Source organism: Epinephelus lanceolatus, chromosome 12 (assembly GCF_041903045.1).
Source record: "Epinephelus lanceolatus isolate andai-2023 chromosome 12, ASM4190304v1, whole genome shotgun sequence".
Lineage (NCBI taxonomy): Eukaryota > Metazoa > Chordata > Actinopteri > Perciformes > Serranidae > Epinephelus > Epinephelus lanceolatus.
In genome coordinates, this window is record NC_135745.1 from 2,174,791 (window position 1) to 2,199,144 (window position 24,354).

General features: G+C 41.2%; 1 protein-coding gene across 4 annotated transcripts in view; it reads right to left on the bottom strand.

Annotated features, from left to right (window-relative positions):
• LOC117271765 (cadherin-12-like) overlaps window positions 1-24,354 on the bottom strand; it is a 307,819-nt gene that overhangs the window by 157,806 nt on the left and 125,659 nt on the right. For all 4 annotated transcript variants that reach the window (XM_078172868.1, XM_033650139.2, XM_078172867.1 and 1 more), the window contains 3 exons: window positions 18,022-18,146; window positions 11,761-11,930; window positions 5,078-5,197 (listed from right to left, as the gene is read on the bottom strand). In XM_078172868.1, the coding sequence (XP_078028994.1) occupies window positions 5,078-5,197; window positions 11,761-11,930; window positions 18,022-18,146 (415 nt within the window). The remainder of the gene's footprint in view (window positions 1-5,077; window positions 5,198-11,760; window positions 11,931-18,021; window positions 18,147-24,354) is intronic.

Here is a 24,354-nt window from a genome sequence, read left to right on the forward strand (position 1 = left end):
TACCACAGCATCCTGCAGCGACATGCCATCCCATCCGGTTTGCGTTTAGTTGGACGATCATTTATTTTTCAACAGGACAATGACCCCAAACACACCTCCAGGCTGTGTAAGGGCTATTTGACCAAGAAGGAGAGTGATGGAGTGCTGCGGCAGATGACCTGGCCTCCACAGTCACCGGACCTGAACCCAATCGAGATGGTTTGGGGTGAGCTGGACCGCAGAGTGAAGGCAAAGGGGCCAACAAGTGCTAAACACCTCTGGGAACTCCTTCAAGACTGTTGGAAAACCATTTCAGGTGACTACCTCTTGAAGCTCATCGAGAGAATGCCAAGAGTGTGCAAAGCAGTAATCAGAGCAAAGGGTGGCTATTTTGAAGAAACTAGAATATAAAACATGTTTTCAGTTATTTCACCTTTTTTTGTTAAGTACATAACTCCACATGTGTTCATTCATAGTTTTGATGCTTTCAGTGAGAATCTACCATGTTAAATAGTCATGAAAATAAAGAAAACGCATTGAATGAAAAGGTGTGTCCAAACTTTTGGCCTGTACTGTATATAAACTACTCGTCTATTTCAAGAGGTGTTACACGAAGATTATTTTACAGCGATAACGTATTGAACAGAGCACAGCAGATCTCAGCAGCATGCTCACCCATCACAAACAGGAAGTGAATAAAGTTGCAGCGAATATTTGCCCTTTCAGTGTAAGATGTTGTTTTTCAAAAATTATCTCTCTCAAAAAATATTTTCTCCTACACTGTTTATCGTATTGGCTTCAAACTCACACACATGACAGCTCTACCCCTGGTAAACAAAAATTTTGAATGACTTTGTCATTACTCGAACGGTTTGGATTTTAAAAGTGCTCAAAGGTGACATGAAACAAAACCTTATGACAATCTGCGGAAGAAAAGATGAGGGCCAACACATCTTTAACTTGCGACTAAGGTCACATTTTTGACTCCACAAACATAAAAACTATATGTCTGCGTTCGGGACGAGTGTAACTCTCTGCTGGTATGTTCAGATTAACCATTGGACCCACGGAACAGGAAGGACTAGTTCGAGAAATTTTAAACCCATCTTAAAGTGCTTGGGCTCTCACCTTGTCTCTCACTCAGCTACATGCAGTCATTAATTAGCATAACAATGGCTTCACTCTCACAGACACAAGCCTGTGTGTGTGTGTGTGGTTACAATCTTTAAAGGACAGATTACAGCAGCAGAATCTCCATTTGAAACAGCATCTACACATTATATATCAGTGTTTTCCATCTCCCACATACTACTTCAGCCTTTATTACTGATAATACTGTTGCTACTTTTGTGATTATGACTGTTAAATACATATACATACATATCACACTTGAGTGTCATAGACTGGGAATATCGTCCTGGTGTATCTGTAGCAGGTGATCTAATCAGAAGATGATGACGTGAAATTTCATCACAAACTGATTGTAAGAACAGGAGTATGTTCAGTTCTTTATATGTGTTGCTTTTCACCTACTCACACAGTGTGACTGTGAGTTGACAGACCCTCCCCTCATTGCTTGGCTGAGTCATGTGATGCATAATTAAAAGGTCAAAAGGGTCAAATCAACATCAACTTGAAGCTGATGGGGATTACATTAACAATCACGTAACCTGTAAAGTTTCTTTACTCTGGAGAGGTACCTGCTAGCAATGATGATAGCTCAGGTAGTGATGTTATTACTTCACCTGTCAGAATACCTAATGTTACCAGGCAGCATGTGGCAATGAGTTAGCGATTGATCACCCCTTATGAGAATGAACAGTCTGGACAGTGAGAAGCCCCCAGCTTGCAACAATAGCTCTGCTGCAAGTGCAACCATTGAGGGAATTAGTGGTGAATCGCCTGTTGGGACTGTGAGCCGTCTTCGCGCCTCCACGTTCCCTGGAGATTCTGCTCCGTGGGGACCCATTCCAGACCAGCTCCAGCTTGCTAGAGCTGGGCTGCCAAATATCCTGCAGCAGTGAGAGAGTCTGGAACTAGATGTAAGACATGTTGTCTTACCACCACGATTGACTTTACTGCTGTTTTCAAAACAACCAAATTGTGACAAGAGAATGGCTACTTCACTTGCTGTTGACAAACTCAATTTACTGCTAACCTTGCTGAGTCCTGCGATGGTAAAGGCATGCATTCATCAGTGGATTCTGTTATTGGAAACCTCCAGAGAGGATCCAGAAAAGAGAGCAAAACAGTGACAAATGATGTTTTCTTTAACACAGGTCTAAACACAGGCAAAGTGGATGCTTCTCTTGCCTAACAGTGTGAGGCAGAACAACAGTACTGAAAAAGAGATCCTCAGACATGTGGTTACTGTCATTAGAATTACATTTTTGTCATTCCAAGGCAACAACAAACCGCTGGGGTCAGGGCACAATGGAATTTAATGGGTTCTGCTTAAACTGATAGTAGAGTGTAACCCCTTTTTAAAGGAGCAGGAATCTATTGACTTCACCCACTCAAGCCGAAAGGCATGGCAGACCATCAACCTGCTCTCAGGGAGAAAAACTTCCCGGATGCTGACAAAAACTCCACAAGACTGACCTCATGTGAAGTATCCTCTCTCTCCAGGGCAGCCAGCGCCGATGCCAACCTTTCAGGAGACTTCACTGCAGCTGAACTAAGTGCAGCAATCAACAAACTGAAGCCGGGCAAGGCACCAGGTCGAGACAATATCCATCCAGAGTTTGTCATACACCAAAGCGTAAGAACATCTCGCTGGCTCGCTGGCATCATGCTTCAGGAGGACCAAGATCCCAAAGACCTGGCGCCGTGCTTCCGTCATAGCCTTTCCAAAGCCGAATAAACCAGCCGAAGACCCGAAGTCCTACAGGCCCATTTCACTGCTATGTGTCCCATATAAGATCCTGGAAAGGCTGATTCACAGCCGCATCGAGCCAGTGGTAGACCCACAACTCCCACTGCAACAAGCCGGCTTCCGCCGAGGCAGGTCAACAGTGGATCAGGTAACGCTACTCACTCAGGACATCGAAGACAGCTTTCAGGATAATGAGAAAGCTGGAGCAGTATTCCTGGACCTGACAGCCGCCTACGATACTGTCTGGCACTGTGGTCTACATCTGAAACTGGCCAGACCAGCAGGCTCCAAAGGTTGAAGAACGGGGTCCCACAAGGCTCCGTCCTCTCACCAATGTTGTTCAACATCTACATTCACGACCTGCCAAAGACAACATCTAGTAAGTACGGCTATGCGGACGACTTGGCCATCATGCTTAGACAACCAACATGGAAGGCGATGGAAGATGGTCTCAACCGAGACATGGGCATCCTGGCAGACTACCTCCAGAAGTGGCACCTCCAGCTCAGCATGGGCAAGACAGTGTCGGCAGCTTACCACCTCAACAATCGGGAAGCAAGAAGGCAACTGGCCGTGTATGTTGGCAACAACCGCCTGGAGTTCCAACAAGCCCCCAAGTACCTCGGCGTACGCTTGGATCGGACATTGTCCTACAAGCAACACCTGGATGAAGTGAAGGCCAAGGTTACAGCTAGGGTCTCGCTCATCCGCCGCCTGGCGGGTTTGACTTGGGGAGCTTCCCCCCAGACCCTACGCATATCCACACAAGCCCTGGTCCTACCCGTAGGCGAATACTGTGCCCCTGCCTGGAGCAGAAGCCCTCACGTGAATAAGATAGACACTGCCATCAACAGCACCCTCCGGATAGTAACTGGTTGTCTGAAACCCACCCCCGTGTCTCACCTGCCAGTCCTCGCTGGAATTGCTCCGACCAGTCTCCGACGGGATGCAGCTACCCTCGCCCTGGCAAGAAAAGCCCAGAAGTACGACTGGCACATCCTGCACAAAGCCACAACAACACCGGCGCCACCATGCAGGCTCAAGTCTCGCCATCCCTACACCAAGGCGGCACAAGATCTGCTACAGTCCATTCCTGAGGACTTGTCCAGAGACACCTGGCTGGCAGCATCCTGGAAACAGATTTGGGAGCCGGCTGGGCCCTCCCGCATCCACCGATACATCCAGCACCCAGGTGGCAGTGTAAAAGGAGAAGACCTACCACGCCATCTATGGACCTCGCTGAACCGTCTACGCACTTGGGTCGGCCGCTTCAAGTCATCTCTGATGAAGTGGGGCCTATTGGACAGTGCGGCATGCGAGTGTGGCGAGTCTGAACAGACTGCCGAGCACATAATCACCGGCTGCCTCCTATGCAGCCCACCCTCAGAATCCGGCCTCTTTGACTTAGGACCGGAGATGAGGGCATGGTTGCACGACATGGAGTTGGCCATCTGATGATACATGAAAGAAAGAAAACGAGCACACTGAGGAGCATGGCAATCAGGGTAGAGGTAGCCCTCCTACTTGTCCTCAACTGTATGTGAAAAATTCATTCCATTGTATATTTTTGCCAGATTCATGCTGATGTGTTTTTATACATAGCATGATATGTGAGTGAGTAGCCTTGGCAAGACACAGTAGCCTTGGCAAGACACAGTGTTTTATTTACTAGGATTTGCACTATAACCCTATAAATTCATCAAGCCAGACTGAAGACTTTTGCATCTGAAGATCACAGTTTTTTTATACTCATCTCCTCTATGTTAGTTTGATTTGTTGGTGAGTTGTAAAGAGCTGAACTGGGCAGAGAGTCACAGTGTGGGTGCAAGTTAGGTGTCAACTTTTGATTAGGACCGATAAAAGGAAGAATATAGGTCAATGCAGCAAAGCTTGGAACTCATTCTAGGTGCTGGTCCAAGCCTTTTGTGTCCCTTATGCCTTTTATTGCATGCATTCATGCACAAATTGAAGATATAAAAAAAGAACTTCTCTACCCGGAGGCACGGTGGTGCAGTAGTTAGCATTATTACTTCACAGCAAGTGAAGTAATAATGCTAATGCTCACACTTTACTATACAGAATGCCATTTAAACACACTGGGAGTGTGAGTTGTGGGTTCACTCAAAAGTCACAGATCTGTTATACAACTGTATAAATAAGTCTTGTTTTTTTCATGGAAGTTGTAATACAGAAGTGCTAACATAAATGTTGTTGTCCTGTCACCTGTCATGGGGTCCACAGAGAAGTATGGCTGGCCTTGAAGGATGCTGTAGACAATACGTGCACTGTTGCCATATGTGGGGTCATCTGCATCTGTGGCAGTCACCTGTGTTACATAGGTTCCTGAGCAAACACACACACACACACACACACACACACACACACACACAAACACACAGGTTATGTATTTATAGGTTTCCCTTCTTAACAAAAAAATACAATAAATTTTCTTTTTCAGCAGGGCACATTATGAAGCACATTATGGCAGTGGCGTGACAAGAAATACAATAAATCTTCCTTTGTATTGGGAATCGAAATCTCAAGTAAATAGTCTTGTTATTTTAGGTAAAGGACACACATTAAATCATTAAGTTTTTAGGAGAAAACAAAAGGTAATGTTCTATTAATTTATACATCTCAGAGTATTACTTTTTTTGAGATAATGAGGTATTTTTTATCATGTTAGTGTGTGTACCACAGGTGCTGTCATCTTGGCTGATGCAGTGTCAGATCCTGGAGATTAATTTATTGATCATCAGTGCATCAGAACATGTAATAACACCTTGTTTTACATACACTTGTTTCAGTGTGCTTACCGTCATTCACCTTAGCACAATATGTGTAAGGAGTACAACAAGTTCTTCATGACTTCTCTGGCAAAAGTAGCACCTGAAGCACCTTATAGGTCAACACAATATTAACATGGAAGAGCAGAATAATGACTGACACAATCATAACCATATTGGTAAAAAATGATTTTGACTGTAAAGATTATCTACATTTATTAATAGCTCAAGGGGTGACAGCTTTGAAAGCATTCTCCTTCACAGCTGTGGCAGTAGACTTGTCAAATGATTAATATACACACAGTTGACTAACAAATCTAACACAATTTACAATTTAAATATGACATTTCTGTAGTATTTATTGTAGCCTACTGCAGCATTGTTTATAACTGCAGATTTGGTTACTGTGCGGCTCATTGTGATTTAGTATGATAGCATGCACCCCTGTGCACAGAACACAGGGGGACTGCTGGATTTTCTGTTGCATTTAACTTTCAGTGGGGATACTGATGACATCACCATCAGGGTTTTATTTCACTAACACTGGCATTAAGATATCAGTTACATGGCATTTAGGTGCCAGCATGGTTTAGATGACAGCTTGGGTTAACGCCAAACCAGTGAGCTTCAGAGAAAAGCTGATTATCCTCCATATGTGTTGCAGATCAGACAATCCCAGGATGAAATAATACTAAATCCAAACAAATGAAACACAGTTAACATCAAATTTTGTTTCTGAAATCATAGAACTCCCTCAAGTTGTCCTCTGAAAAACCTGAACTAACAACATGCAAACAAAGTACATGTACATGAATACACCAAAGGTAAGAATGTACAGTTTTTCAGTGGATTGGGGCTTAGGTATCAAGGTTTATCAGTAGGACACTGGGGTTGTGATTGCATGTGTTAGCATCTTACAGCCATGGCAACAATGCAAAGATCTGGATGTTGTTTGGCACTCTACAATAGACACATGTACGAAACATTTCACATCTATCCAATCTCAGCTTAAATAAATTTGTTTCAAATAATTCTCCTACTTTTGGTTTGTGGCCAAATACCTGCAGAACTAATGACATTTCCATCAGTCTAATACAGTGAAAATGGTAAAGATTATACCTGACCTGATATTAGCATTTAGCAAGCTTTTGCTGGATTACCTATGTCTACAATCTATAGCCGTGACCACTGGAAAAGCACAACACTCCTTTTAGATCATTATTTATTCTCAGTAAATTATCAGAAATTGGTCACAGGTCTGGATGGAAATGTCACTCACTATGGTTCCGGACTGCAGTCTGGCATTTGGTGATGCCCCCTCCAGAAAATACTTGATATACAACTTGATAGCATTTTTTCTTCTTACTGCCTTCTCTGATCCTGATCCTGTTCAGACTTTAAAAAGTTCTATCAGAGCAACAAAACACACTAAACTTTAACTAATGGTAACTTGTAAGTGTTTTCACAGGTTCAGGAGATCTCCATGACAACTGAGCTTCCCATGTGTTCTCATCGCGACTGCTCACATATCACTTCTTTCAGTGGACTTTCAAAATATGATGCATTAGGTATCTTCTTGCATTTGTTGTTGATGTTCTGTGACGCCATGTCAATTTTTGCTTGGAACATGCATTGTATCTTTTCAAAATACACTTATGGTTTCAAAGAAAATGTGCAGTTTCCGCTTGTTAGATGCATACACTCTTTGTCAAAGTAAACATACTATGACAGTAATACACCTGGTATTTATGTTTATTCCCATGTGCAACAGAAGTATGTGGGTCGGTTTAGGGAACAAAAGCATGTGGTCAGATTCAGGCAATAAAAGCACATAGTTAGGTTTCGGGAATAAAAGGATGTGGTTAGGTTTAGGGAACATAAAAAAGGCCAGGTTTAAGGTACATAAGCACGTGGTTAGTTTAAGAAAAAAAAAAAACATCACAGTGTGGCTCTAAATTGACACAGAAAGTGAACAGCGGACTCCTGGGTGAAAGTCTGGGGTTCATTGGACCTGTCCACCCCCTCCCACCTGCCCTATAGGGACTTTCCAGCTCCTTATATTAGATTGTTACCAAAAATGTTTCAAAACTGCCTGGCAGTGTTAAAAACTGACGCTGCCCAGTGGTGTGTCATACTGCCTCAAAAGGTGCCTTTTTGTATCAGTGTCGAATGCCAAAATCACTGACAAAGCTGTGTTATTTGAAGAGTTGCATGAGAATGTGGTGGAGCTTTTTTTTTTTGTAAAACTGGTGGGTTGCCCCTTTAACAAACAGCATAGAGCTTAACAGCTACAATTAAAATGCATATCTTTCGGAAAAAAAAAAATCAGCCCATGACACAAACTTAAACCTATGCAGTCTGAGGCTCATATTCAAAGCATATCAAACACTCTCCGCGAGAAGTCAGCAGCTCCACAGAATACAGCTCTGAAAAGAGAAAACATGGCTGAATCTATTCTTAGCAGTCGATTCCTCATGGATAGAAGTATGTTTTTTATCAAATGGATACTTGCACTGTTCACTACCACAGCTAATCTGCTGCACAGTTTGTTGCTGTATTTCCCTGCAACAGAGACATAATGGGGTCACACTTGTGTTCTCTTAGAGCACTTTGTGCCTCAGCTGAAGCATTAACAGCTTAAGGCCTAAAGACCTTGACTTAAATTACCTCTCAGTAATGGTATTTAGCAGACAGATGGGCCACTAAGTCTGGCTTAGTGTGTGTGTGTGTGTGTGTGTGTGTGCAGCAAATACAACTTAATGAATCCAAGCTAAACCGAGCACTGAGTCGAACCAAAAACCCTGTAAAATAACATTCTGCATATACATTTCAGTAATTTAAATTTCAGGCCACTTTTTTTTCACAAGAATAATCAAAATCTACTGGGCAGATTTCCACAAATTCCACTATCTGATCACAGGTCTTTGCATTTACACCTAGGGCTCTAGTATCGCAGACCGGGCAAGGCGGGGGCGCAGCTGGGTGTGGCCAGGTGGATTTCGCAAGTTTGGCACACCATGCGCGCTGGTGCAGCTACTCTTCTTTCCCACCTCCGTCCCTCCTACCTGCTCAAGTCGGAAAGAGGAAGGAGAGAAGGCATGGAGTGGGTTTTACACACGTCACACCAATCAAATGAGCCCCTCTCCTCGCCCTTAAATGCGCCGCGCGAAGGCGTAATGAGAGTTTACTCAATTCGCCATGGCAGAAGAGAGCCAAACTCCTCCCAGGAGGAAACTGATGTTTTGGTCCGGGAGGTCCAAGCTCGCAGTGTCCGAATATACGGAACTGCAAGCAGACCTCCATGGGCTGATGATGCAAAGGTAGCCTGGGAGGAGGTCACCACAATTGTAAATTAATGTTGCGTTTCTCTCGTGCGTGCGCGCTCTCTCTTTCTCTCTCGCAGTCTCACTCTGTTTCTTTACTTTTGACTTTTCTATGATGGTAGATGCTGAATATATATTCCCTATCTGATGCTGTGGCTGTTTGTGGTTGGCTGAGAGGGATGTGAACTCATTACTTTGCAGCTGTGTTAATCAAATCAAGCTGGGTTTCCATTACGCGTGCCAAGTGTGCCAAACGTGCCAAACGGTGCCAATCCCCTTTGATCTGACATCACATGTGACGGGACAGTCGATATAGAGATACATTTATGTGCTGATTGCAGATAGTTGCATTGAATAGTGTTTTTTTTGGGTATTTATTGCATTATTAATGTGCCTGATATTCTGGAAACCTGCCTGTGAGGTTTTGGTGACGTGTGCGCACTGTCCGCCGGTCAGCCAAACTTCGGCTTACACCGGCTGCGCTCCGCCTGCATTGACAGTAGGCCTGGTTTCAGCTGGCGAGCTTTTAGCGCACCTTCAGCGAAGCCTTTTGGCACTAAACTGTGACTGCGCCAAGCTGGATCTGTCGACACCTCCCCCTGCTGCGCTGCCACACCCATCTCAGCATACCTCGGTCTGCCAAACTACCAAACTGAGTGCGCCTCGGGTTGCGCTGCTTGAAACTAGCTCTGCGCGGGGTTCGCCACCCTGTGCCGCGCCGCGCCGGGAAACTAGAGCCCCTAGTGTCATTAAGCACTATTGTTATCTTGATTGTGTCTGCATTGTATTTAATTCACAGTATAAAAATTAGATAGGTAGCGAGGCAAAGTTTTCTACAAACATGGTGTTTCTTAAGTCAAGGGAAGCCACACTGCTTTTTGGGTTCTATTGGTTTTCACTTAGAGGAAGAGCTTGTCTGTCACTTTTTGACAGAGAACTTGAATTAGGCAGAAAGTCAGGTGACCTTTCAACATGTCAGGTGGATTTATTTTCATATGAATATGGGTAAATTACAGATATTAGTCACACCTCCCTGAGATTCACACCACCTCCAGGTTTGGTGTGGTTGTTAAATTTGTATTCAGATTGGGGTTTTCTGCATGTATTTACACTTGCAGTGACATGTTTTTACTTATCCACAGGACGTGTCCAGATTCAGATCACATATGTTAACTCCAAGTACAAATGGGGTATTACTGAGATTAATCATGCTACTGAGAGGATAAGAAAGTCTGAAGTGTTCATATTTTGTTTAGAAGCAGCCATCACAAAGATGCGGCAGTGCACATTTTCATACTGTCTCTCTTGGAGGTCGTTTATAGCATTGCACTTGGTTGTTCACATGAAAAGGGACAGAAAGACCCATGTGAAGAATGATTAAAGGAGAACTAGAAAGAGAAGTTCAGACCCTGGTCCCTTTTCATCTCTGCAAAGCTGGCCAATCACTGCATGAGGACGGTGTGAATTTTCGGCTTCAGAATGTTTCAGACATTCCAGAGATTCCGAAGCTGTTTGACCATCCGACAAGAACTTCTGAAGATGCGCACTGGAGTTTAATCCTTTTTGAATTTTTTGAAAAATGTGACCTTGTGGAAAAAATTGACTTGATCATGGTGAATTTAAGTTAAAAAAAAATTAATTTTGAAATACCGGTACATACAGTATATGGTACAGAACATTTATAGTTAAAATACTTCAAATTAGTTTCTGGTCTAATTTCTATTCATTTTCTAAAAGTACAGCAGCAATTAAAAATAAAAGCCATGAATTCAGCCAAAGTCAAATGTCCTGTATCTTATGACTCCTGACCTCCTTCTGGAGTGCTTGTGATGGTGATCGTCTACTGAATCCTATCCTGCTCATAATATCCAAGGAATTCAAACAAGAGCAAGTACTGTGGATGCTTGATGGATTCTACTGCATCCTTTCATTGTGAATCAGACAGTTAACTTCAGGCAACAAAACTTCTTGATTAGGTTTTTTGTTTGTTACATAACATAACATAATTATGTGAGTGACGTCAGTGCTCAACAAATCAAGTAATGTTACGTCAAAACTACACCGACCTTTTTCACATGGCTTATGAATTCTGAAGTCCTGGATAAAAGTCCTGTTTGTGTGACCCATCCACCTCCCCTCCCGCCCACCCAGATTTTATTACTCTATACATTGAGTCAGTTGCTTTAGGCGTCAAGTATTGCTGCAGGTGGTTGCCACTGGAGTGAGCTGAAAGTCCGGTCAATCTCATAAAGATGTTAAAGCGTGTCATTGTATCAATTCACAACACACAGAAAAATGGTTCTTAAGCATAGGTTGAGGTGCTAAATACCACGGCTGCTACACAAAGATCTTTTTAAGCCCCTGTGTGGTAAGAATAAAAACACTACAATAACACAGCCTACAAACAGTGTATTTCCAGAGGATAACACATTAAGGTGATGACTCTCAACCTTTTTGCTCCCATGTGCACGATAATATTGTGCAGCTATGAAAGGTTTGTAACACATTGTATTTCCCAGCAAGCATTTAGTACAGGACTCAGAATTTGTTATGGTACCATTTCTTAAAAAATGATTAATAATAATTCATATTTAAGTAAAAATATAATTTAGAAGCATATTGACTCTCCATGGATTTATCTGGCATCATTCAAGGGCTCCCAGGCTCAAAAATTATAAGCAATATACTGCTATATGGTTCTATATAGCACTATTTGACAAAGGTTTTGCATAGCACCTTTAAAAGATGGTTGCCATATGGCAGAAAAATAGCTAACCCCATGATAATACATTCCTACCTGTTGGAGCCATCTCAGGGACACTGGCACTGTAGGGACCATCAGCAAATCGTGGCTCATTGTCATTGATGTCCTGCACCTTAATGATGAACTCAGACTGCGGCTCCAGAGGGAGGCCTGTGTGGATGTCACCAGCCTGGGCAGTAAGTGTGTAGAAGGACTTTTGCTCCCTGTAAAATATCACAGAATAGATGTACGTACATGCACTAATATTAATGCGGCACAGTGGTGATCAGTGTGGATGATGACAAATATGAAAACAAACAGTTTATTTTGGATGGTAATGCTGACGTGACTTGGTAATGTAATAATATTACCTGAAATTCTGTTGGTAACATGTTATATTAATTCTTTACAGCTAATATATGTAATGTATAATGGTATGGTAACACTTTACTTTTGTAATGCATTACAGTAATATATTACATTAACTTTTGTAACACATCACCCCCAATACTGATACTCAGCATATAGCAACACGTTGTATATTGCAATAATATTGTGCTTAATTACTGTACACATGACTTAAGTATGGTGATAATATAATACCGTGGGGCCTCTGATGATTCCCACCCCTACTAGATAGCTCGTCAGGGGGTTCTATGTTCCCCGCTTACCACTCAAAAAGGTTCTATGTTTCCCGGGTTCTATGTTCCCCGCTCAACCAAAACAGGTTCTATGGTTCCCGCTTGGTTGAGCAGGGAACATAGAACCCGGGAAACATAGAACCTTTTTTGTGTAAGCGGGGAACACAGAACCTTTTTTGCAGGGTTAAGTGGGGAACATAGAACCTGGGAAACATAGAACCCGGGAAACATAGATATGGTCCTGCCAGCCAGCATATTAACAACACAGTCCAATGTTGAAAGAACAAAGTATATGTACCGTGAGCTAGTGAACAATTACACAAACCATCAGGAAATGTTTCTGCTAAAAAGCTCAGGGGATAAAGAAAAATAATCTGACCTTATAAAGCAAGTTTGTTTTGGTCTTACTCCCTCTGGACATTAGCTCTTTGTTTGCTTTCCTCACATCTGTTTCTCTTTTCGTCCGCTGAGCTGAACTGCCACTCAGAATTTTCCTAACAATTTTTCACTTTATTTGAAGAGTACAGTGCATATTAATGAACAATAGGTACAAATACATGACGTCATGTAAATATGTAAATATGAATGATGTCATTCACCAACAGGCTGTGCTGCTGTCACAGATTCAACTTGCTGTATCGGCCAAAATAAGGAGCCGATGGGGGCAAACAAGAGGCAACAGTGCAGGACACACCACACCGACTAGGGTGACAGATGCTCACCGTTGGCCCAACACTGAGTGATGGCCAATCGTCGGCTTGGTGTGTCAGGGCCTTTACAGTAAAACATTGCTAATAGCCCATTCCAAGACTAAGAGCATCACGTGCTGTTACTCCTATAATTTTTGCATTGACTGCCATGTAATAACAAGGAGCACATTATTACGGCCCAAACACCAAGCACAGGCGGATGCAAAATCAAACTTTAATTAAATCAAACTTTAACTTGACAAAAAAAAACTTTATGTCGGGGCTTCAGGACACTCGGATCACTACGGATGAGCATGTTGGAGATACTTTGTGGTCTCAATTTTGTGTTCTTGGACGTTAGTCTGGGGCGCCGTCAGCCATTAGGTGTGCTAGCCGCTCCCCCCGCCGATCTCTGCAAGGGATGTGAGGACTCTAAAACTTCACCAAGGCCTCCCTCGGCATGAGGGTGAGTAGATAATGGATGAATTTTCATTTTTGGGTGCACTATCCCTTTAAGGATTTAGAAAAAAATAAGATTTAAAGATTAAAAAGAAATAAATTTAAAAAAAATTGAAGATTTAGAAATTTAATAATAATAAAATGCATAAAGATTTAAAAATAAATAATTTGATAAGATAAGAGATTAAAATAAAATATAACAGAAGAATTAAAAGAGTAAAAGAAATCAGTTAAAAGCCAAACTAAAAAGATGAGTCTTGAGCCTCCTTTTAAAACCATCAACAGTCTCTGCAGCCCTGATGCTCCCCGGCAGGCTATTCCATAAGTGAGGCCCATAACGGCTTAATGCAGCCTCCCCATGGGTTTTTGTTCTTATTTTTGGAACGATTAAAAGGCCGGTGCCGAAGGACCTCAGGATCCGCAAGGGTTGATATGATAAAAGCAGGTCAGATAAATAAAATGGCCCAAGACCGCTAAGACATTTAAGCCCGAAAGGACTTTGTGAGCGACTTTGCAAGCACAGTGTGAAACAATACACTGATCACGAAGAATATAGTGATGTTGCACATCAAATTAAACAGCAGAACCTGGGCTACAAGGCTGTAAAAACCATTTTTACATGCCCTAAACACAGCTCAAACAACAACTAAATAAACAACAACAAATCCAACTCCATACAGCACCGATATTCTGACCCACTCTGTATATTTCGGGCTCTAACTCGACCACACGTTATGCAAAACACACTCCGTTCATCTCAAATGAAAGCTGAGACTCCGCTGTTTCCACACATATGCACCAAAGCACTCTACCCTAAAGCATCAGAGAGATAGAGGCCAAAGAAAAACAACAACAGAAATCTTTTCGCCAAAATGTATTTGTAGTATCTCTCTTACCTTGTTGTTTTTGCCGTGAAAAGCTCATTCTGCCATTAAATCACGCTTCATTCCCGTTTACCGACTTCTTGTCCGTCATTCAAATGAATCCGGGTGGAAAAACTTGATGGCCGGAGGTTGCGGGGGAAGCATAACAATGACCACTCACAGCAGCCGACATCTCCCCACAATGCATTCTGCTGACTCTGATTGGCTTACAGTGCTGTCAATCTTGTTTTGGTGGGTATAGCGTCATTCTATTGGCTCTAATGAATCAAACAAGGTGTCAATCACTTAAATCGGCCAAGCCGTCACAGAGATATGGCCTCCAAAGCTCAGAATAGAAACTCAGTTTCAAATGTAGTAGGTGTGTATTGGTCAGTTTGGAGTGGGAAATGGAGGAAAAAAATGAAACGGACAGTTGTATGTGTATATGAACATCATTAGGGATTTACAGAAACAAAAAATGAAAGATATAGGATTGTACATGACAAAAATCACATGCAAACATGGTGCAATTTTGGAGAGCTCGTCTGAATTGTCTGTACTGAAACCTCTCTAATATTGTTCTGCTTCACTTTATCAGAATCAACCTTTGCAGATTTAATGTTCACATATTGTACTATGATTTGATAGGGGTTTAGAGCTGCAGCTGCATCATTCCAAAGGGATACTCATCCTGAAAATGTTTTTTTTTTTTTTTAGGCGAACCTCAAAATGTTTCATTTGTGCTGTGTGCCATCTTCATTTACTCTTCACATATAACACATACACTGATATTTACACATCTTAACAAATCTCACAAGTGTTCCCTTTACCATGACACCAAAAGTATTCAAATAGACCTTGTGGTTGCAGAGATATATTCATTTCATTATGGGTATGCAATTTTTGAGATGAGGCCTATAAAATAGGCTAAGCTTTGAAAAGGTTAAAAACTAATAAAAGAACCTTAAAATTGATCCTGAAACACACGGGGAGCCAATGCAGTGATCTTAAAACCGGTTTAATGTGCACCCACCCTCTGGTCTTTGTCAGCACTCGTGCAGCTGAGTTTTGGAGTAGCTGCAGATTAGAGATGGTCTTTTTGGGAAGGCCAGAGAGCAGGGCATTACAATAATCTAAACGACAAGAGATAAAAGCATGCATTAACACCTCTGTGTTAGCCTGAGAGAGAAACTGGCGGACTCTGGCTATATTCTTAAGATGATAAAAACCTATCTTTGTTACATTTTTTATATGTGGAATGAAATTAAGTCAAAAATGACGCCCAGGTTCTTCACACATTGTGAAGGTTTAAAATCTTGTAGTTTTGATAAAAGTTTCTCTCTCTTGCCTTAAGGGCCAATAATTAAAACCTCTGTTTTGTCCTGGTTGAGCTGTAGGAAATTCACTGCCATCCATGACTTGATATCTAAAATGCAGTTAAAAAGGGTATCAATTGGACCTGTGTCATCAGGAGACACAGCGATGTACAGCTGTGTGTCATCTAACTGTAACTGTGGAAGCTGATGCTGTGCCTCCTGATGACGTCCCCAAGGGAAAGCATGTATAGATTAAAAAGAACTGGACCTCCTGGAGGACGCAGAAAAGCCCTTTTGAAACTTAAAAGGATAGTGCACCCAAAAATTAAAAATTGGCCATTATCTACTCACCCATATGCCGAGGGAGGCTCTGGTGAAGTTTTAGAGTCCTCACATCCCTTGTGGAGATCCCAGGGGGGCGTGGGGAGCAGCACAACTCCACCTAATGCAGGCTGACAGCGCCCCAGATTAAAACGTCCAAAAACACATAATTGAAACCATAAAATATGTCCATACTGCTCATCCGTAGTGATCCAAGTGTCCTGAAGCCCCGACATAAAAAGTTGTTTGGAAAAACGTCATTTGAACTCTGTTTTTTAATCTGGGGCACCGTCAGCCTGCATTAGGTGGAGTTGTGCTGCTACCGGCTGCTACCCACTCCCCCCTGGGATCTCCGCAAGTGTTGTGAGGACTCCAAAACTTCACCAGAGCCTCCCTCGGCATGAGGGTGAGTAGATACTGGCTAAATTTTCATTTTTGGGTGCACTATCCCTTTAAGGAATTAAGCAATTATCATTAATGAATGAACTTTTTGAGGCTTAAAGGTGCTTTGATCCAACTCTGCACACATATCAGAACTGAAGAAAATTTTGATATTTCACAGGTCTCTTTGTAGAGTGTTAAAAAACTGGCTCAGTATTGGCCCATCCACAACATCAATAAGGTAGCCCCCCAGCATGTTTCACCTAAGTTTACAAGACTGGGAGGCACATGTACAAAAAAAATCCCTTGGAGCCATAACCTTAACCCAACAGGAAGTCAGCCATTTTTTATTTACTGTGCAATTTTCGTGCATTTTTTTTTTTTTTGCCTTCTACAGGGATCATACTTCAACAAACTCCTAGAGTTTCATCTAATTTACTTAAAATTTGGTCCATCCCATCTAAAAGCCTTTGAGATCAGAAGTTGTTGAAAGGTTGAGTTTTCATCCAACCGTTCGACCATGGTGAAGCATCAAATTTTGATGTTTCTCTACAAAACAAGAAGTGGTGTGTAACCCCATTGCACATGGTCCAATCTGCTCCAAACTTCATATATTTGAAAGGAGTCACTGCCTGAAGACATTTTTGGCCACAGAGTTGCAAGACCTTGATGATGCTTACTTGTGAAAATTCTAAGTTTACCTCAAACAACTTTGCCATAGCAATGGCTTATTTGCCTTGAAACAGGAAGTTGTCCTAACTTTCTTGTACCTTGTCCAGTCTGCCCCAAATTTCACTTGTTTTATAAGGCTCCAGACCTGAAGGCATCAACAGACTAGGTGTCATTGCGCCACTTACTGGCAACAGGAAACAAATGTTGTCTGATAATAATCTTATGGAACACCCTGCCTTTAAATATTAGACTTGCTTGCTCAGTGGACAGTTTTAAACAACAACTCAAAACATACCTTTTTTAACATAGCCTATAACTAGCAACTATCTGTTTTAATATTCTTAATTGTGTGTTTGTGTATATGGTTTCTTTTTTTACTTATCCTTCTCTTTTCTCCTTGAATGAGTGTTATTGAGTGTATGATTGCATGATTTTATTTCTTTGCCGTTTGTCTCTGCTGTCTAAATTGTAAAACCCCTTGTGCTGCATTTTATGCATGAAAGGTGCTATATAAATAAAGTTCATTCATTCATTATTTCATTCATTTTGATCTTCACTGGTGTGGTCTACAATTGATATACAGCAACATTAGTTTAATTAGTGTGTTCTTCAGCGCCACACAGTGGACACCAGAAGTGGTATGCAATGTGAAATAGGTCATTCCAATGTCCATGCTCTATGTAGGATAAACCATCTCACTACTGCATGTTTGACTTTCACAGAAATTAACAGCCCAATTAGCCACCCTCCTGCCAGGACCCCCAGCATGGGCAATAGTGGGAGGGCCTGTTCATTGCTGTCTGCAGCCTTAATTCATCTGTCACTAAACTGTCACAGTGGCCTCAGTGAACTCTATGGCACAATATGTAATCTCTGTAATGTAGTTTGTTTATTAGATACCAGTCATTTCTCTATTAGAACATTGCACTTCAGACATTACTTCTGTATTGTTATTATTATTGATAGTACTGACCTGTCAAGCCCCACCAGTGCGTGTATATCTCCTGTAATTTGATCAATGGTGAAGATGGACCCAGCTCCTTCTCCTGACAGAGTGTACTTGACAGCATTGTGTCCATGGTCCATGTCTGTGTGGAGCTGCAGGAGGGAAAAGTACACAGAGACACAACATTTAATCTTATAGCTCCTTTATGTGTTGGTGTATCTGGTTCCAACTACAGCAGCAATCAGTAACAATTAAATGTGATTTATTGTTAAAGTCAGTGGGGTCAGTAATAATGTGTAAAACACAAGATGTGGTTCACCACGTTTTCAGCAATTGATATGTTCATTTTTTCATGTTCTTTATAACAAACCTTCATACACCTGAGAGGCCAAAAATGTATTTACACTTGGGAGGAATCTCCTAAAGATGGCTAAGCAAGGCAAGGTAGATTTTAAATGCCAATTAAATAAACAAGGACAAATGAGAGATTTGTGAGGGAGAACTGGAGGAGTGCTCTTTTGTTATCACTGATGTCTTAACAAACTTCCAGAATAGAGGAGTGAATGTGAATCAGATGGCAGTTGTGGGGATGTTCCCTAATGTTGTCAGCACTGTCAATCAGATGTGATCAAAGCACAGCCACACAGTCCTGATGCAGCATATTAACTCAGTTTCTAAATGTTGAACTCTTTAATAATAACACCTAAGTCTACTGTCAATGGTTGTGTTTCAAAGTGTGATCTAGCAACAGCAGTACAAACTAGCAGCTGCTGCTAATGATTCTGACAAGAATGAGACGGATGAAGGCATAGACCTTGACATATGACCACCAAAAACTAACCAGCCCCAATATCATCAATATGTTTGCTGACAAGATAACTGTCATCGGCCTGTTCATTGACCATCATCAGCCTGATCACTGACCGTCATCACCCTGGTCACTGACCATCATCGGTCTGATCTCTGAACTCACTGGGGTTATTGTTCTCAGCCCCAAACAACTCAGAAACTCTTTATCTGATGATATAGTTTCTCTGGATGGCATTGCTCTGGCTTCTAGCACTAAGAAACCTCGGAGTAACATTTGACCAAGATTTGTCTTTTAACTCCCATTCAAAACAAACCTCATGCACTGCGTTTTTTCATTTGCGTAACATTGCAAAAATTAGGCCTATCCTGTCCAGTGCTGTGCTAGTTACTGAAAAATAGTAACTAGTTACCGTTACTAGTTGCTTCATTAAAAAGTAACTCAGTTAGTAACTCAGTTACTTAAACCAAAAAGTAATGCGTTACTGAGAAAAGCAACTTTTTTGTAAAATAGTTTGCCCAGATACAAGGGGTCATCCACAGGATACATACATGCTAATCACATGACACATACTGCAATTGTTTCTAATAAGGAACATTTTGAAGGGTTTGGGCCTCATGACATATAGACTCAATATATAAGTGGCCTGCTGAGGAGCAGTAAGGCGCCACGGTCATATCGTGTTTATGCATGTAGAATCTACATCCAGAACATAAATTAAAATAAAGACTGATTAGACTTTAAACTAAGTGTTGTCCTGTGTTGTCTTAAGTGATGTTGTTTGTTTTGTGTTGTTCTGAGTGCTCATTAAACAAACGGTGATAGATCTCTCGGATGATGTACTTGTTCCTGTCGCTGTTGTCAGAGAGAACTTTGAATTGGTCTTATTAGCCTTAGAGTGTGTGTGAGGGGGAAAAGCTATTTTTAGATGGGGTCATTGCAGGCTGTGAAGCTGGAAGGGTCGCTGAGAGAGAAGCAGTGCCTTTAACTGATGAGCAAATATTGAGTTTTATGAGGGGGAGATTTGATTATTATTCTGGATTATAACATTCAATAGAAAGCATGGTGACACAGAGGCTCCCTGTGTTTTGTCTTAGTGTACAGTATGGCTGATAGCCATTGCATGCAGGATATTTGTCAAAAAAAGGGGAAAAATTTATAATTCAGTTGAAATTGGGAAAAATTTAATTAAATCCTCCATGGTCCTCTATTTAGTTTAGATCATAAACTATATAAAATAATGGACGTAGTCACTGTAACGTCACCCATCCGTTTCTGAAGAGTGGATTTGAAGCTCAAAATACTCCACTCTGGACGTCGCCATCTTGGCAGTGCCTGACTCCGCCCAACTCCCGGCCAATCAAAAATGGGCAAAGAGGCGGGCGGAAGGTAGCCCAGCTGCTTAAACATGCCCACCTCGCTCAGCGCTGCTAAGTTAGCTAAGGCTAACAAGCTAGGCTAACAAGCTACGAGGCTAAGAAGCTACACTACTTTGGCTAGCCCTGTGGTGTTGCCTGCTCCCACTTGATGCCAGCTCCCCTGCAGCTCCCTCACGAAACTTGAGGTAAGTTGAGTTTAGCTGAAACTAACGTTATACAACAAACCTTGAAATAATGAATCATGTTATCTTAAAAAAACGCTTCAACTTTTTTTTAAATATATAACGCTAATTATTTATTACACTCATTTTACTTTCATATGCAGTGTGGAGCATTGGTGACAGCTATGTCCGGCGTGGTGTCCAGAGAGCTGCAGAGACCTTGGGAAGCACCCTCAGCATGCTGGGTGTCCGTGTCTGCTGGTTTGGCTGGGGTGGATTGCAGTGGAGAGGCCTTCTCTCCTTCCCACTCCCTGCGAGGAAGAGCAGCACCAGATGTCCTCATCCTCCACTGTGGCGGCAATGACACGGGGAAGGTCAGCAGTGTCAAGCTGGTCAGCATGATGAAGGAGGACCTGCACCAGCTTCACCTCCAGCATCCTGGCATTAAGATAATATTTTCTTCATTGGCCCAAAGGGGCAGGTGGGAGGCTGGTGGCAATCCAGCAAAGATTGATAAGGCCAGGAAATGTGTTTACAGTGTTATGGCTACATTTGTTCATAGTTTAAATGGCGCCATAATTGAGCACCCTCACATCAGACACATTCATCTCACACCTAGGAGAAATTATATGTTTTTAAGTAAATTAGTTAATTGTCTTAAAGACCACCTCCAAACGCAGTGAACTGCTTACTGTTGGCAGTGTCACTGCTTTTGAATTTGGCCTTTAGGACACATTCTGTTCGGCCTGATCATAGCCCAGGCTGTCATGGCTAATGTTGAGTTTTTGATATTCATACTACTTGATACTTGTTTAAAATTTCAATAAATTCTATTTATATTTGCACTACTTTTGTCTTTGTTACTGACTGAATGTTATATTTCACAATCAAATCTGACTGTCAATTGAAAGGGCAAACAAATCATACACTACAGATAAAACATTAAGCATTAATGTTTAACATTGTCACTGACAAAAAATTAAGCAGTCCATTTCTGTGTGGGCCTGATTATTTTAACTTTGTACTTAGAGATAATTTAGCACCTTACACCCAGCAGCAGAGCCTGAGAAGATTTTGGAGAGTAACCTTTGTTTGCTGCTCTGTTAGAAGTCTAGTTTTAACACAGAAGAATGTGACTGGATAAAAGGGCTCAAAGTGAAAAACAAACAATTAGCTGGACACAATAGTTTTGAAGCCCCCAAGGAGGTATCACTTGTTGCTATGTTGCCAACTCTGAGAGGGTCTTCCTCAGGCAAAGGTATTGTGACGTTTTTATAGTGAGGCAAACAGACTGATAATCAGCCAATTACGTGTTGTTGTTTTTTTTAGCCTCACTATATAAGCCTCAATACCGAGCAATACCCACAGAACCTTCTCATATGTCACAACGTCACAGATAAATAAAACCTCCTACGGGACTTAAAACTTTTCAGTGTGCAGATATTCCCTTGTTTTTCACAAAAGGAGAAGAGTTTTTCAGTGAATTTTCTTCATTTGTCTTAAAGAAATGTCCAAAAAAAAAACAGCACATAACATCAGCTTTTCTTTTTTTTTTTTTTTTTTTACATTCTGCTAAGATAAATGCAAACTTGGGTAAATGCTAAGACATAAATGAAATTATTACAATGCCATTAATAACTATTATATTTTGTTAAAGCTTTAAATCACCACTATATTTCCAATCATCACAGGAAACTGATGAAAGACCGATCTTTCTGATGATGTCTGATCCACTTTATATCACAAAAATTCTAACCATTGCACAAACAGTTTAACAAAATTAAGTCAAAGCTTGCATTCATGAAAACATCCATTTTAAAATGTAAAAGTACACATGAGATAAATGAAAAGATTTATAACAGTAATTATAAAACCTATGAATTAGAACCCAGTGTCATAATTTGCAAAATCTTAATTTCTTGTAAAGATAAATATCTAATCTTGAGTAAATATCACATTGGTGTCAAGTGTCCTACATGAGAGAAAGATGACAGGTTAAAAACACAGGTAGAAAACACTGACTACAGCCTGTCTTGGTTAAAAGCCCACTCACCACCAAAATGATCTTACTGCTGAGTAAGTGGCTGTCATTGATAAAATAGTTTTGTGTTTAAGTTCTGTAGATACTCAACTTTATATTTGAATGTGATTTTAAATTTAACTGTACTACCAAGACAACTGGAGTATGAATGTACAATATGCAATTCATCCACATTAAAATAATTGTTGCTATCAAAAGGAAACTGAACTGTTATCAAAGCTCACTGCCACTGTGGAATCATGCTATGTTCAGCTGTCTCATTATGAGAATATTTTTTTCCACTGGTTCTTCACAGACTGTGTGTGGGGAAAAAGGTAGTAATTCTCACTTTGATAAAGGGTCTTTGCATAAAAGGCACTAAAATGTTAAAGTTGGTAAATACATGTCATGTTCCTTGATTGATAAAATCTTCATTTGGCCTTTTGCATCTTGGGAACACTAAACTGCACTGGTGTGTCAGTAAGTTCAACTTATCAGTAATAGTACGGAGCAAGCTGTGCCCTAATCGAGTACTTAGTAATGTATGACAATTAGTAATTTATGTAATGCATTTAAATGTATTATGGACAATAATTCATAATTTTAAACTAATAAGTTGCTTGACTCTTTGTGAGGTACTGTATGAAAAAAAAGGTGTCTTTATCCTGGAGTCAGTGCCGAAGTGATGACTCTCAAAGTGTTCACTGCACAGATGGGAAGTCTTGTTTGGAGTCCAGTTCTGTCTCCTCCTGTTGAGTGTCTACTGGTCCAGTCTGTCTGGGTCACCTAGAGGAAAACTTTACACAGACAAATAGATATTAAAAGTAATATATGTGTTAGGTTACCTACTTCACAGACTCCTTTACATGCAAACAATACAACTTAACTTACTTCAATGTTCAACAGATCATAATCAATTTATTTTAGCAAAACAAGAAGGTGGTGGCCATCACAGTCCTCATATTCTGTCTGTGCATTATCTACTGTTGTGTAACTACAGGCCTATATCCTAAACTAATCTTCTTAATATTTTATATGTGACAGTCAAACGTCACATTTGTTTTTTTTATTACGTTACACACCTTATTGTAATTTCACACAGTTCGCCACTTTTTAATTTACATACACAAGTATAGCCTTAATGTTACGTTAATGTTACACTGCTCATATCACAGTAACATTTCATCACGTTAGCTAACAAACGTGGTGGACTTTTATTTTCAAACCTCACACAGCCTCAGCCTTTTGTTCAAAATATTCTCTCCCTAAATGCCTAAATCCTAACCCTTCTCTATTAGGTTCTGATTTCAATGCATCCCCAGACTGGCGTCTTGCTCGAAGGCTAACCGTTAGCTAGCTGGTTAGCTAGTTTACAAGCTAAGCTTGTGTTGTATCGTATTGTCTGTGGCTCTGTAACTTGATGTGGATGTTGCTGCTGTGATACAGGTCGCACTTGAAAATGAGACCTCCGGTATCAACATGATTTTACATGTCCTAAATAAAGGCTTAATAATATAATAATAAGCTGACAAGGTGGTGACCGCAGACACCGATACACGCTGCTGACAAGCTAGATGGTGACCGCTAATTAGTGCTAACATATAAACATAAATAAAATAATACTAGAATTTCGGAATTTCACTTACCGAAAAACCTGGGGCACAGACTTCTTGGACGGTCTGTTGGTATAATTAGTCGAACAGCAAGCCATATTACTCCAATATCTGCCTGAAAAATTATCCGAAAGGCACAGACACAGCTGAGAGGACAGGTTCAATGCCTTGAACATCGGCACGAATTGGCTGAGATGATGCTGAGCTGACGGCCAAGTCTGAGCTCAGCTCCGCAGCGGAGCCGGCGGCTAGTTAGCATGCTAGTTAGCCACCCGTGATCGTGCCACCTGTCACTCAAAGTGACCATGCACAATTTCAAACCTTAATAACATTTAAACGGAAGAGTTAGAAAAAAATTCACCCCCCCCCCCCCCAGTTG